The sequence below is a fragment of the Myxine glutinosa genome, chromosome 1 (assembly GCF_964187855.1).
Source record: "Myxine glutinosa chromosome 1, kmMyxGlut1.1, whole genome shotgun sequence".
NCBI lineage: Eukaryota > Metazoa > Chordata > Myxini > Myxiniformes > Myxinidae > Myxine > Myxine glutinosa.
The window spans coordinates 424790845-424806580 of NC_136261.1; the positions used below are offsets into that span (position 1 = coordinate 424790845).

At 44.4% G+C, this 15736-nt stretch overlaps 1 protein-coding gene across 1 annotated transcript in view; it reads right to left on the reverse strand.

The window, feature by feature from the left end:
* Window positions 1-10249: 10249 nt before the first annotated feature.
* The window catches only part of LOC137419631 (E3 ubiquitin/ISG15 ligase TRIM25-like), a 43062-nt gene continuing 37575 nt past the window's right edge, over window positions 10250-15736 (reverse strand). The window contains exon 7 of the mRNA XM_078786792.1: window positions 10250-10785. Coding sequence (XP_078642918.1) covers window positions 10517-10785 — 269 coding nt within the window. The 3' untranslated portion in view covers window positions 10250-10516. The remainder of the gene's footprint in view (window positions 10786-15736) is intronic.

Here is a 15736-nt window from a genome sequence, read left to right on the forward strand (position 1 = left end):
TTGTGGGATATTTTGGGGACAGAGCACAGATAGAACAGGGGTGCGAGGCCAGAGAAGAGTCAATAGAAGACAAAAAGACCACCAACCTGTCTGCGGTGAGAGAGAGAGAAAGGCCCTCAGAATCAGCTTCATCGTGGGAGATACCAATGATTCTGAATGCTTTGGTTTCAACCGCGTGAAGCCGAGCAATGTTGTTTGAAGACCCAAAAGTAACTGGGCGTGCCCAGACCCAAAACACCCCAAAGACCCCAAAAAACCCCAAAGACCCCCAAAAAACCAAATATCCAAAACACCCCAAATACCCAAAACACCCTGAAGAACCCAAAGACCCTTAAATACCCAGAAGAATCAAAATACCCCAAAGACTCTTCAAGACTCAGAGTAAACAAAAGCCCCTGAAGACACTGAAGACCCCCCAAAAAACCAAAGACCCAAAAACAACCCAAATACCCAAAATACCCTTAAAGGCCCAGAGGATCCAAAAGACCCTGAAGGCCCAAAACACCATGAAGACCCAAAAGACACAGAAATGGTCAAAGATGCCTATCCCTCTGAAACGATGCGTGATGAGGGGCGCGGAGCATGCCGAGTCACGCTTGTCTTGCTAATAGGCAACAATTTACAGTTGTAAAAATCTCTAATTCTTCATTGAGACCTATCAGCCACGGAGTTCTTCAAGGATATATACTTGGGCCTCTTCTTTACCTTCGCCACAAAAGGTGGATGGATGTTATGTTTTCACCCATGTCTGTCTGTTTGTCTGTCTGTTTGTCTGTCCATTTGTGAACAATATATCTCAAAAAGTTGTGGACGGATTCGGACAATTTTTTTTTTTTTTTTTTTTGTATTCTGAATCGAGGCTCGTGAAAAAGCTAACATTTACTTCACAAACAAATCAACCAGACAAACAAAATATATAAAAAGAGGGAAATTTGGCAGAGATGTAGTGTATGTGAGAAAGACGAAATTATTAGATGTTGGTGAAGATCAGGATTCGGATCCGGCTACTCTAATTTTTTTAATGAATCATCACCATTGCGAGATATGGCCAAAAACGATACAGAGCAGGATATCTCAAAAAGTTGTGGACGAATTTGGACAAGACTTGGTGGACCGGTTGGGTGTCTGACAAGGACGATTCGATTTGATTTCAGTGAAGATCTGAATATGAATTCGGATATGAGAATTATTTATTTTTAAGTGAATCTTCACCATTGGGAGAGAGGGCCCAAAACGATACATTGTGGGATATCTCAAAAGGTTATGGATGGATTTGGACGAAACTTTTTGGACATGTTGTGTGTGTGCGTGTCAATGAAGAATCGATTCAATTTTGATGAAGGTCCAGATCCGGATCCGGCTCGTATAAATTTTTAAGTGGTTCTTCACCATTGGGAGATTGGGACAATAACGATACAAAGCAGGATATCTCAAAACGTTGTGGATGGAAGATTTTGATGAAAGGTAAATTCCATATTGTGATTTTCTGGTCTACTCTGGGATACAAAACGTAAACTGTTCACCTGGCGAAGGAATGGTCTCCACTGAGTGCTGTTCTAGTTTCTTATAATATGTTAATGCCCTACATACTTGTTTTTCTTCATTATGTTTTTTTCTTTTTTGCTGATGATACAACGATCATCTATTGCAATCCTTCTCATGACTCTTTGATCGACATTCTCAATAATGAACTCATTAAGGTTTCTTTCTGGTTTAAATCAAACAAACTCTCTATAAATCCCAATAAAACCAAGTGTATGTTTTTAGGAACTCCACCAAACCGATGTCTGATACTATTTCCTCTTTCTATATGGACAATGAACCCATTATTTTTATTCATTCGACGAAATTTATCGGTGTTCTCCTGGATGACAAACTTTGCTGGTCGAATCATATTTTATCGATTGCTGAGATTATTTCTAGAAACACGAACTTTCTGTCCAAACTTCGTACCTTCCTTCCTCCTTATATTTTATTGTCCCTCTATAATACCTGAATCCTCCCTTACCTGAACTATTGTAACATTGTCTGGGCACGCTCCAGTTACAATCAGCTGCACTCACTCTCAGTTATTGAAAATCGCGCTATATCGATCTGCACCTTCTCTCACCCACGTGACCAAACTGCACCTCTTATGACCAAACTCAACACATTCACACTTTGTCACATTCATAAATTACATACAGGGATATTTATGTATAAACAAAATAATTAACTTCTTCCACAAGTTTTTTCATCTTACTTTACAGTTGTCCATGATATCCACTCTCATTTCACGAGAGATCACAACATAACTTATTCCCACCTTTTACCCGCACATCTTACTCCATGAATTCTCTAGGTTATTTTGTGCCACGTGTTTGGAATATAAATGATGGAGCAGTGAAGGCCCCAATCGTCTGTGAGTCGGTTTAACTCTTCCTATAAACTACATTTGATCTTGTATTATTATTTGTTTCCTTTCTCGTCGTTCATTTCTTATTCACTTTTACAAGGCTCGCCTTATTGTTATTTCATTCTTTTTATTTGTTTATTCTTGTTATTGTTAATCATTGTATTTTTCACGATTTTTCCTTCATTTTTTTTCACCATTCGGTATCATAATCTAATTTATCGTTTATCATTTATATTGTTGGTCCATCGTCATAGCGATACAAGCCTTGGTTTCTGAATGAGCCTCCATATTTGCTTCCCTTATACATTATGTTGATTATATCCAAAATGAGTTTTTTAAATTCCGAAGTATTACTTCTGAGAACGATCTTCAAAATGTGTTTCAGCGTCAAATCAGGACGGCTGGGTTCGAATACCGACCCAGGTATAAACTGCCATGCAGGTGTTTCGCAGGCAGATGATTCATTAATGTGTTCATCTTCGTTCCATGGATGGTTGTAAAGCCGGACGTCCTCTGTGCTCGCATTAATTGGTGAACGTTAAATATCCCACGGTGTCCTTCACGAAGAGCAGGTAACCCACCTGGAGTGTCATTGATAGATCTCGCCCTGAGGGCACCATCTGTTTGTTCACGGTTTTGTCTCCCGATAGGTACCAGGTAAGTATGATTTGTTCATCACAGGACATGATGCGACACCTTCTCAGGATTCCGTCCACGCGTGATGACGCGACCTTTAACTTTGTGACGTCACCAAGCTTGTTGTTGAATCGTTATTTTATCTATCGGTTGTTACGTCATCACAATAATCTTTTGTATGCGATTCGTTCGCACAGGTGACATGAAAATACCACAAGGTGTACATCCTGACGTGTACAGAGAATTCTCCTCCGGTAAGTTTGTTGTGAATCAGACAGTTTTGTTTAATTGACTATTTTAATTTATTTAAGCGAACAGTTTGTTATCCTGTCGAACAGTTTGTTATATTGTCGAACAGTTTGTTATCTTGTCGAACAGTTTGTTATCTTGTCAAACAGTTTGTTATCTTGTCGAACAGTTTGTTATCTTGTCGAACAGTTTGTTATCTTCTCGAACAGCAAGGTATCATTCTAATTTCAGTTTAATGAATCACTGGTATGAATGTCTAATGTTTGTCCATTTCATATATTTTCAGGTAACCTGTTGAGGAGGTGACATGTTGGATGATGTACGAACGAGGAAACGTTACATCACATGTCAGAGGTTACCCCTGAGACGTTACAAAGAGTTACCCTTAAAGGGATCACAGCACTCTACTGTACAGTGGAGAACAGAACTGATGATGCATTTAGTGTGAGGGAAGAATTGAATGAAGAAGAAGAGCAATCTCTTGAGAAGCTACCTGGATGTCATGTCACATGTGGAAATTGTGAAAGAGTGAAATCATGACGTGTCCAACACATGTGACAAAAATGCAGCAACGAACTCTGAGATCATCAGGTGTAGATCCACCTTGGGTCATCCGGTACTAAATCCATAGACCATAGATATCAGTGCTTCGTTTGTGTGAAGGAATGAGATCGCACAGGTGAACATCAACTACTACCTGTGAGTACAAAGGATCTACACAATGTCATATGGGAGCAAGAAAGGGTACTCAGTGATGATGATATGGTACACCGTGTCCAGGTATATGGTGACAATTGTGCTGACGTGATTGATAATGAGTTCAGGTTCCAAAGTCCTGTTTGTGTACAAATATGACAGTCTCACCTGCAGATGAAACACACCTGTGATCCAGTACATGATGATGCTCTGCAATGGTTCACCTCTTACAAAGATGGTAACTTATCTGAAGATCCGAACAGTATCATCTTTCTGAGTTCACTTCACCACAAATACAGGTGCTGGTTGTCCGTACCTGGTATAGTGAATACCACTTTATACAGGTGCTCCATTCTCAAAAAGGAATGAAGAATACAATGCAGACCGTGGATCAAAGATCATGATAGTCCCACAAAAAGGTAAATCTTCTATAATTTGTTCATCAGGTATGTCAACAGGTTATCTTCTATCAAAGGTTACCTGCCTGAAGAAACGTGCAGAGGAGAGTGGTGACGAATCCACACCACAGGTGATCATCCTGAAAAGAACGTTATCTTCCACCATTCTGCTAAATCATTCCGGAATGATGTGAAGGACACCTCTGAGAAACTGAGAAGAAGAAGAATCGAGAGGGTGATCCATCGCTGTTTATTCATCGCGATGATTCTGCACCTGAATGTGTACCTGTGTCACTCTACAATCACGTGACCTGGATGGTGACTGATGCAACTCCAGAGATTTTTTTTTGTTTTTGTTTTTGTATACTGAATCGAGGCTCGCGAAAGAGCTAACATTTATTTCACAAACAAACAAACAAAACAAACCAGACAAACAAAATATACAAAAAGAGGGAGCGGAAGACAAGATGGGGAGAGAAGGGGAAGCACACAACCACAACATTTGAGAGCAGGGAGAAGTGTGGGAGGGAGAGGGCTTGGGGGCATGAGGCGTGGGAGGGGGGGGGGGGAGAGGTATAAAACACAAGGGGACCGAAATTCGCGGGGGTAGAAAAGATCAAGGTTTTGGATGGGGGAGGATAAGAGATGTTGGTGAACAGCTGTTTTAAAGACCTGGAGGGTGGACTGGGATTGAAGAGAGTGAGGGAGTTTGTTCCAGAGGTGGGAGAAAAGAGGAATGAAGGAGTGAAGGTGAGCAGAAAGTCTTGATTTTGGCAGTTTAACCATAAGAGGGTTGCAGGCAGATCTTGTGCGACCTGTAGGAATATTTGGGGGACAGAGCCCAGAGAGGGCTGGGGGGGGCAAGGCCAGAGAGGAGACGGTAGAAGACGGAAAGACCACCAACCTGCTTGCGGTGAGTGAGTGAAAGGCCCTTGGAGTTAGCTTCATCGCGGGAGATTCCAATGATTCTGAACGCTTTGGTTTCAACAGCGTGAAGACGGGCTAGGTGTGAGGCAGGAGCACCAGACCAGAGGGGAGAGCAGTGTTCCATAGAGCTGCGGATGAAAGCCATGTATGTGGTGAGGAGCTCAGGTGTGCCAAGGAAGGACTTCGCACGATGGAGGATGCCCAGTCGGCGACTGGCTATGGAGGCCAGATTTGAAATGTGGTTTTCCCAGGAAAGATCATGGCAAATAGTGAGACCCAAAAGCTTGAGTGACAGAACTTCTTGGAGAGGATTATTCAGAAAGTGGATGGGAGGGTTTTCCAGTCGGTCTTTTCGGAGAGACATCGTAAGAGTGTGAGATTTATCAGGATTGAAAGACATGTTCCATTTGTTTGCCCAGTCTGTGATTTTGTCCAGGTCTGCAGAGAGTGAGGAGGCTACAGACTGCCGATCTGAGGGATGAGGAATGAAGTGACAGAGAGTAGAGTCGTCAGCAAAAAGATAGAGAGGATTTTCAAGAGAGTCAGAGAGATCATTGATAAAGACCAGAAAAAGCACAGGGCCCAGAACACTACCTTGGGGAACTCCAGCCTGAACAGGAAGAGGAGATGAGAGAAACCCATTCAGGGCCACATGTTGACTACGACCAGAGAGGAAGTCCGCCAGCCATGCATGGAGATTTCCATGGATACCAAAGGAGAGTTTGGTGAGCAGAGCAGGGTGCCAGACCGTATCGAAGGCACGTGAAATGTCAAGGGAGACAGCTCTAATTTCCTGTTTGGCATTGAGGACCTCCATCCATTGTTGAGAAAGCAGAAGCAGCATGTCCAGAGTAGAGTGACCAGGTCTGAAACCAAATTGATGATCAGAGGTCAAGCCATTGGAGAAGAGGAAAGATTTCATATCTGAAGCAATGATGGATTCCATGACTTTGCTGATAATTGGGAGAAGGCTGATTGGTCTGTAGTTGCTGGGATCTGTTTTTGCACCTTTTTTGTGCAAAGCGGTGATGTTGGCTGATTTCCAAGCAGATGGCAGATGACCTTGAGCAAAAGAGAGGGTGAAGAGAACAGAAAGACTGAGTGAAAGAGCGGAAGAACATGATTTTAGGACCCGTGGGCTGATGCCGTCAGGACCAGTTGCAGAATCAGAGTCGAGGGTTGACAGAAACTTTTCCACCTTGTCAGGAGGAAAGGACACAGAGTCCAGGAGCAGCTGGGTACGACTGGGTATGGTGGGTACAGAGAGGGATGGGTTTGGGACACAAGATTTAGAGGCAAACACAGAGTTGAGGCATTCAGCTTTTTCACGTGCGGAGTCAGTCGTTAAGCCATTTGAGGTGAGGGAGGGGATGGAGGGGGAACAAACACCAGAAACAGATTTGACCAGATGCCACCAGGATTTGGAAGAGGGAGACAGATAAGAGAGTTCGGTCTTGAGAATGGTGAGATATTGTTTCCTGGCTCTCCTGAGGGTGGACACACACTTGTTTCGGGCTTTGTGAAAGGAAATGAGATTTCCTTCCATTGGATTTGCTTTCCAGGAGACGAAAGCAAGTTGTTTCAGGGCAACAGCCTCACCACAAGATTCCGTGTACCATGGACGGGAGGAAGGGTATGACAACTGAAGACGAGATGGGATAAATCTGTGCATGATAGAGAGCAATTTACTTTGAAAGAATTCCCAGGATGAGTTGATGTCAGAGGCGGTAGAGATGGGAGACCAGTCCAGATGATTGATGGCTGCTTGAAGACCGTGCCAGTGGGCCTGAGTGAAATGCCAGACACGACGCTGAGGAGGCTCTCTGAGAATGGTCAGAGAGATGTCCACTTTGACAAGCACATGATCAGATGAGCCGATTGGAGCAGAAGAAGAGCAGCAGACATTTTCAGGTAAGTTTGTCATAACCAAGTCCAGAAGAGAAGATGCTCCGTTGACTGAGATCCGGGTCGGGAAATTGACAGATTGTGTCAGTCCCAGTGAGTCGCAGAAGACCTTTGCGAAGAGCCATGGCTGGTGAGAGAGGTACCCACACCCAGCCAACTGGCATGGTGACAATTGAAATCACCACATATGAGGAAGAGAGAGTTGGGATGGGTAGATAGAAGTTGGTCCATATTATCAGACAGCGAGATGTAGATGGAGTCATCGCTGTTTGGTGGACGGTACATCACACATATGAACAAAAGGTGGGAGCAAAGGGGAAGCCGTAGCCAAAGGTATTCCTGGGGGTGAGGTGGAGAGAGGGCAGTGGAGGGCGAGTGAGGAAGAGAGTTTTTTTATATAGATAGCAACCCCACCTCCAGGACGAGGCTCAGGTCTCCTGAGGAGGGAGTAACCTGGGAGTGATACCAAGGCATCATAGACATCATGAAGGAGGAAAGTTTCTGTTAAGCAGATCACATCTGGTTTGTCAGAAGCAACCATAAACCAAAGAGATGAATGAGTCAGGCTTAAAATTGGAACCGAATGAGAGAAATCGGGAAAAGGTGCTCAATATGGGTCAAGGTATTTGTGCACCTGTAGCAGGTATCCCTACGAGCAATTCACACCTTTAAACAAACCAGGAGTAAAGAAGAGGTTAAAATATTGAACCGTTTTATCAATATCGTCAGGTATCAACGAGCCAGAGATGCATCGCTTCCATGTCACGGACTCGTGAGGAGGACCAGGATCAAGGTGAGCTCTTGATTCCCACAAACCTTAAAGGTGGAAAATTCACTCAAAGTGCCATTGATAACCTGGACTTCCATGAACACATACGGGAAGGGACAACAACTCGTGGCAATACCCACAACATCTATCAACATTCAGGTAACGATGACGAGGTATTGAAAGTTGTTACATCAGGACCATAAACGAAAACACCTGGTGAGCTCCATGGGTAGGAATTCAGCACATCCAGACGAAGGTGAGTGGTCTAAACTTGAGCGATCGACAGCAAAGTCGTTCATTGTGCGGCCGGAAACTTGTACAAGAACCAAGAGCGACAAATGTGTCTTGTGTCCATCAAAATGGTCCTCGTACTAAAAAGGTGTGTGGAAGCTGAAAGAGCTGGCAGGTGGGAACAGCACCTTGAGGTATAAACATGCTGCCACACCTGATATCTACTGGACACAGTAAACACGTGGCAGGTATCCCACAATACCTGATGGTGACGAAGAAGCATCCACCGCCAGATATAGGTGCAGAATTCCAACAGGTACATTTCACTGAGTGAAACCAGCGGTAAGTTCAATGGTGTTTGGACTGACGAGGCTTCAGAACAGAACCAGGTATGGTGTTTAATCATGGATTCTTCTTCTTCTTTTGAATGCGGCACAAGGTGTTGGGGTAGCGTCATTGACTGAGTGCAAGGACCTCTGCAGGTTACGGTGGATTTGTTCTGTAATTTGTTCAGGATGCCGGCGATAGCTCACCTGCTCTTCACGAAGGACACCTTGGGATCTTTACCGTTCAACAACTATTGTCGGGAGACGGGATTCCCGTCTAACGTTCATCCGAGGGACGGCACTTGCATTGATGGATCATCCCACCTGCGAAACACCGGGTGAGCCCCTACCGCACATTTATGGATCATCCTACCTGTGAAACACCGGGATGAGCCCCTACCGCACATTGATGTTTCATCCAACCTGTTAAACACCGCGATGAGCCCCTACCGCACATTGATGGATCATCCTACCTGTGAAACACCGGGATGAGCCCCCACCGCACATTGATGGATCATCCTGCCTGTGAAACACCGGGATGAGCCCAATAACGCGCATTGATGGATCATCCTACCTGTGAAACACCGGGCTGAGCCCCCTACCGCACATTGATGGATCATCCTACCTGTGAAACACCGTGATGAGCCCCCTACCGCACATTGGTGGATCACGCTACCTGTGAAACACCCTTGTTTTCAATTCCACTGCACATTGTTCGCGATTGTGACATCACAAAGCACGTTTCGTACATGTTTTATCGCAGGTTTTTCACTCACGATACAAACGTAATACCTGGGAAGATTCGTCATTCAGGTTGTAATATCAACATTCAATGGCGTCGACGTGTAAAATTAAAAAGAGAAGTGAATTGGTGAATGTTTAACATGAAGGTGTTTACCTGTTCTTTGTTTAAATATCCAGGTATAGCGAGATCGAAGTCCCCACTACCAAGAGTTGTCGGGTCGAGTTTCCCCCAATTGGAGAAATTCGAGAGTGAACCCCAACCTGCCCCTCCCGGAGTGCAATGTCGCCCTGAGGGCAGCACCTGTATGATCACGTTATAACTCCCGCCAGGTGAATATGAATTGTTAATGACAGTTAAGTACATGATGCGACGCCTTCTCTGGAATTTGCATTCACGTGATGACGCTAAATTAACTTAGTGACGTCACTACACTGGTGATGAAATGGTGATTTTATCTCTGTGTTTTGATTGGATGGAAGAGATTTCCACAAAGATTAAGATTAAAACCTACGTGAGAAACAATGAGAATGTGAACCCGTCATCGGATGAAAAGAGAGAGTAACACCCAAAAGGTCACCTGGCCATGTTTCGAAAGGTGTGATTCGTGATACCTGATGAACGTTCTGTTAATTCCATCCATGGATCCACATTCCACCTTTGATCCGATCCAAACCCACTGTCACCTTCACGATTAACGCCGGTGCTCCATTCCAGGTAAACACAAAGGGTTTCATCTACCTGGACGGACTTTCTTCACTCAAACATCCCATTCAATGACACGTATGAAGAAGAAGAATCTATTGCATCTGAGGAGAGTGAAGAGTTCGGGTTAAAGTTCATTTCACATCAAATAAGATAAACAATGAACTTATTAAGTTATATAAACTTTATTATAATATAAACAATAATCAGTAATCTCATCATCATGAACATGTAAATGATTTGATTGATTTGACCTAAAATAACCGGATCAGTTCGTGATGAAAGTTTATTTCACCAAATGTACAAAATGAACGGAACCATCCCCAACCCCAATAGCGGGTTTAACGGGGTCCGTGAATTTCCCCCTGAACACGTGCAAGACCTGCGAGTCCCCGAAACACGTCAACTCTCCCGCCTCGCAATCCAAGAAGAACCCAAACCGTTCATGATCCCCCGGGACGGACAGGAAGGGACATTGATTGTTGTGAAATGCGGAGTATTTGTTATTACATTTATATAAACACCAAGACTCGGGATTCATTCCCAACCGCTCTCTCCCCCTTTTCTCCCCATGGAGTTTAAACAGATCCCGATTTCGCACCAACGACTCTTCCCCACATCGACCTCCCAGTAATGGCGACCTGAGGAGAAACAATCACGGGAAACAACTTGTTCATCAACATCAAACCGATCAGGATGTTCCGGGTACTGATTGTCGGTCCTGGTTCGAGTCGCCGTCCTGAGATCCCCGGAGATCTTGATCTGTCGATGTGCAGAGTTTGGGTCCAGACTCGGGGTCCGTCCATCTGCGGACATGACACGGGGTCGCGGACATTGTTAGACAAACGGACAGAAACACAAACCATTTATCTTTATAACAAAAAAACTTTTATTACAACAATTGTTTTGTTTATTCACTTCACGATCAACAACTTTATTTGTTTATTCACTTCACGATCAACAACTTTATTTATTTCGCAATGAACAACTTACATTATTTATTTATTTATTTCACCGAGAACAACTTCGAGGGGAGTGGATCGGGAGGGGAGAAGACGAGGGACGAGATCTGTGAGTGAGGAGAGAGGATGAGGAGGGGACAGAGGTTGAGGGAGCGGAAGAGGTTGAGGGAGTGGAAGAGGTTGAGGGGAGAGGGGTCAGAGGTTGAGGGAGCGGCAGAGGTTGAGGGGCGGCAGAGGTTGAGGGGAGAGGGGTCAGAAGTTGAAGAGGGGGGAGGGGAGGGGAAATGAAAATCCTGCAGGTGTGACACTGTTTAACAGGTCGACACACACATTGATGAGTCACTCTGCACCTGTGAAACACCGGGATGACAGTTTATAGCTCGGTCGGGATTCAAACCCAGGTTAGACACCTCAGAGCGAGTGTGGATACCTCTCAGACATCGTGCTTCACCTGTTACTTTCATCCTCCATTTGCTTTCCAATTCCGGAGATGTCTCCATGAAGCGAACCACCGTATCACCATGGAAACCAAGTGGTTTTAGCACTCCACGTTGATTGTTTTACAGGTGTATTTATCTCACCTGGAACGAAGTTCAGGTGAGCTGGTCCGATGACGCGTCGTCCGTCCGTCCGTCCGTCTGTAAACACTTGAAACTTCTTCTCCGAAACCGCTGATGGGATATGACCAAATTTGGCACAAATGATATTTGTTGTGTTGTGACTAAAGTTTGTTCAAGGCATAAAAACATTCACCGTCTAAGGGGTTTACCGGGGGTCAAGTGGATCCGGGTTTAACCCCCAAAATAGGAATTTGCTTTTTCCTCTGAAACTACACAAACGATTTCGATGAAACTTCACCACAACCTTCATCCCCCATGATGCACCACAGTTTATTCAGGGCAATAAAAAAAAATCTGCTCCTTTGGGGATCTACGGGGTGGGAGGTGTTTCCCCGGGTGAAAGGTGTTGCCCCGGGGTGGGAGGGGTTTCCCAGGGTGGGAGGTGTTGCCCCGGGGTGGGAGGTGTTGCCCCGGGGTGGGAGGGGTTGCCCAGGGTGGGAGGTGTTGCCCCGGGGTGGGAGGTGTTGCCCTGGGGTGGGAGGGGTTGCCCAGGGTGGGAGGTGTTGCCCCGGGGTGGGAGGAGTTGCCCCGGGGTGGGAGGTGTTGCCCCGGGGTGGGAGGGGTTGCCCAGGGTGGGAGGTGTTGCCCCGGGGTGGGAGGCGTTGCCACCCTCCACCCTCCAAAGGGGTGGGCAACACCACCCACCCCTTTGATAATATAGATATAAGATAGATGTTTAGCAATCTACTGACAGCTGAGTTTCTCCATTCTGCTTGGAAGAATAAGATGAAGAAGAAGAGGAAGGGGAAGGGCCTGTGCTTTGTTTACGCCATTTCTCCAGAAGAAGAAGAATGATCATGGCCGTTTCTCTGTCATGTTTACTGAGTTTGAAGAAGAAGATATATCAGAAGCAGATCATTTCTCTGTCATGTTTACTGAGTTTGAAGAAGAAGATTTATCAGAAGCAGATCATTTCTCTGTAATGTTTTCTGAGTTTGAAGAAGAAGATTTATCAGAGACAGTTCATTTCTCTGTGATGTTTTCCGAGTTTGAAGAAGAAGATTTATCAGAAGCAGCCCGTTTCCCTGTAATGTTTTCCGAGTTTGAATAAGAAGTTTCTCGTTGAGTATGAAATGCAAAGCTCGAACCAACATGATGGAAATCCAACACGAGGTCGATGGACGTTATTTTTATACTGGAAGAGTCGACCTGTCGCTTCACTGATGGACCAATTAGTCATCATGTCTCTTGCTGCTAGAAGGGGAAGGAGTAGGGAAGAGGAGGAAGGGAGGAGGAAGAGAATGGAGGGAAGGGGTGGGAGGAGGAGGGCAGGGGGAAGGGGAGGGAGGAGGAGGAGGAGGAGAAGGGGGGGAGGGGGAGAGGAAAGAGGAGGGTAGAGGGGAAGGGATGTACTGCATTTATTTGGGGGGGGGGGGGCTTTTACAGGATCCTCAATTTGGGGGAGAAGGAAAGGAGAACAAATTTACCCATGCAAACAGAGCTTTAACATCAGCGTTGCCCAGGTAAATAGAGAAATTGTAATAACCTCTGCCACCACACATTTACATAGTGTTTATGCCTTCGCACCAGACCCCACACTTCCTCTTGATGCCGAGGGCACATTTCCGTTGTTAACCTCCCGCTCCCTCCCCCCCCATTCCCCCGCGTGATGCCGTGCCCACATTGCCGATATCACCTCCCCGCCACCCTACTGCCCACACCCACAAGTGATGCCATGGCCACATTGCCGATATCACCTCCCCGCCACCCTACCGCCCACACCCACAAGTGATGCCATGGCCACATTGCCGATATCGCCGATATCACCTCCCTACCGCAAACACCCACAAGTGATGCCATGGCCACATTGCCGATATCACCTCCCCGCCATCCTACCGCCCACACCCACAAGTGATGCCATGGCTACATTGCCAATGTTACCCTCTCCCCTTCATAAATGTGTGTTTGTACCCTGAGTCTGGAGATTGTGGCCGTGGATAAGGAACAATGGCGGACAGACAATGGTGTATATATACACTACTCACAATAAGTTAGGGATATTGTCAGGTTCTTCGGTGTGGTTGGTTTTGTGTATTAATTATGTTGAAAAAGGTTGTTGGTCCTAATTCCTATGGTCCTAACACCACTCATTTCCTATGCCATCTCCAGGCATTGCAAATCGTCATTGCCGGGCACCGAAGGGGGCTCGGCAGTGACACACGCTGAAAGAGAGTACTCAGTTTTCACTCTGGTTGTTTGTTTGTTTGTTTGTTTTCTTGTTTTCTTGTTTGTCCGGGCGATATCTCAGCCATCCTTTGAGCTAGGAAGCTGAAATTTCGGCACAGTAGTGAGCAAGTCCTTTATCAAAAATGATATTTTTGGTTTTTTGATTAATCAATTAATTGAGGAGTTATTTAATTATTAGCGATTAATTAAGTACTTATTTAATTAATTAAATTTCCTTTCTCTTCTGACCATTAACTCAGGCACCTTTTGAGTTAGGAAGCTGACATTTGGACATGCCAATGACCAAGTGATTTGGCTGCAAAGGATATTTTTGATTTATTAATTAATCAATTAATCGATTAATTATTTAATTATTCGATTAATGACAAAAAATTTTTTTTTTTTAAGTTACAGATTCTGATGAAATAGTGGTAGTTTATGTGTTCTCTGACCAAATTGATTAATAATTTAATTTTTTTATGATTATTATTTATTTCTTTTCATTATTAATCATTTATTTATTTTCTTTCTCATTTGGCCAATATCTCAGGCACCTTTTGAGCTGGGAAGCTAATATTTGGACATGAGTGACCAAGTGATGTGGCTATCAAGGATATTTTTGATTTATTGATTAATCATTTAATCGATTAATTATTTATTGATTAATCGATTAATTATTTATTGAGGAATCAATTAATTATTTAATTTTTTATTAATGACTTATTTAATTAAATTTCTGAAAGATACATCTTCGGATGAAGCACGAGTGGTTTAGTTATGCTATTTGCCAATTGATTATGAAAATATTTTGTGATAATCTTTTATTGATTTTAATTATACAATTAATCAATCAATTAGTGTACACCTCTCCCTCCCAATGCAGCCTCAATGAGCTGCACTGCGGTATTGCCGGGCGCCAGAGGCGCCCCGGCAATGCCGCTCTGTAGGATATTTAATTATTTGGCATGGGAGCTGTGTACTTTGAATGTATACACAAAGAATTAAGTTAAGCACCCCCCCCGTTTTTTTACAACCTCGCACATTACAAGGTTGTTGTCGTCAAAACAGTGTAATATACCCATGATATTGCTATATTTTCTGGAGAAGTGATATTATGGTCACATAAAAACATAACAATCATGCCGTTTTCAATATTTTATTCTGAATAATTTAAGGTGAAATTTATTGGGAATTTTAGGCATATTTTCACCTCAATTTAAGTATGGAGCTATAGGTCCATCACGGACAGTGTGGATGACGTTTATGTTTTCTAACGTACAGTCATTGTTCTGAGAAGACCTCTAGCGATCTTTGCGTCAATAACGTGTGTAGGACCCACGTGATCGGATCACTGACTCAACCCTACGTCTCATAGACCCTGTAAGCCGTCATATGCGTTGCTGTGGCAGGTTGTTCCATTCCCAATGTAATGCACGTTCCAATGATCTCACAAGGTATGATCTCACATACCTTAGAATATATGCCAATGTATACATATACACAAAGAATATATATTAGGGGGTGCTTAACTTAATTCTTTGTGTAGGTGTGCTTAACTTAATTCTTTGTGTATATGTGTATTTGTTGTACACCACTCCTTTCCTATGCCATCTCCAGGCATTGCAAATCATCATTGCCGGGCACCGAAGGGGGCTCGGCAGTGACACACGCTGAAAGAGAGTACTTAGTTTTCACACTGGTTGTTGTACACCGCTCCTTTCCGATGCCATCTCCAGGCACTGCAAATCGTCATTGCTGGGCACCGAAGGGGGCTCGGCAGTGACGCACGCTGAAAGAGAGTACTCAGTTTTCACTCCGGTTGTTTGTTGTACACCGCTCCTTTCCTATGCCACCTCCAGGCATTGCAAATCGTCATTGCCGGGCACCAAAGGGGGCTCGGCAGTGACGCACGCTGAAAGAGAGTACTCAGTTTTCACTCTGGTTGTTGTACACCGCTCCTTTCCTATGCCATCTCCAGGCATTGCAAATCGTCATTGCCGGGCACCGAA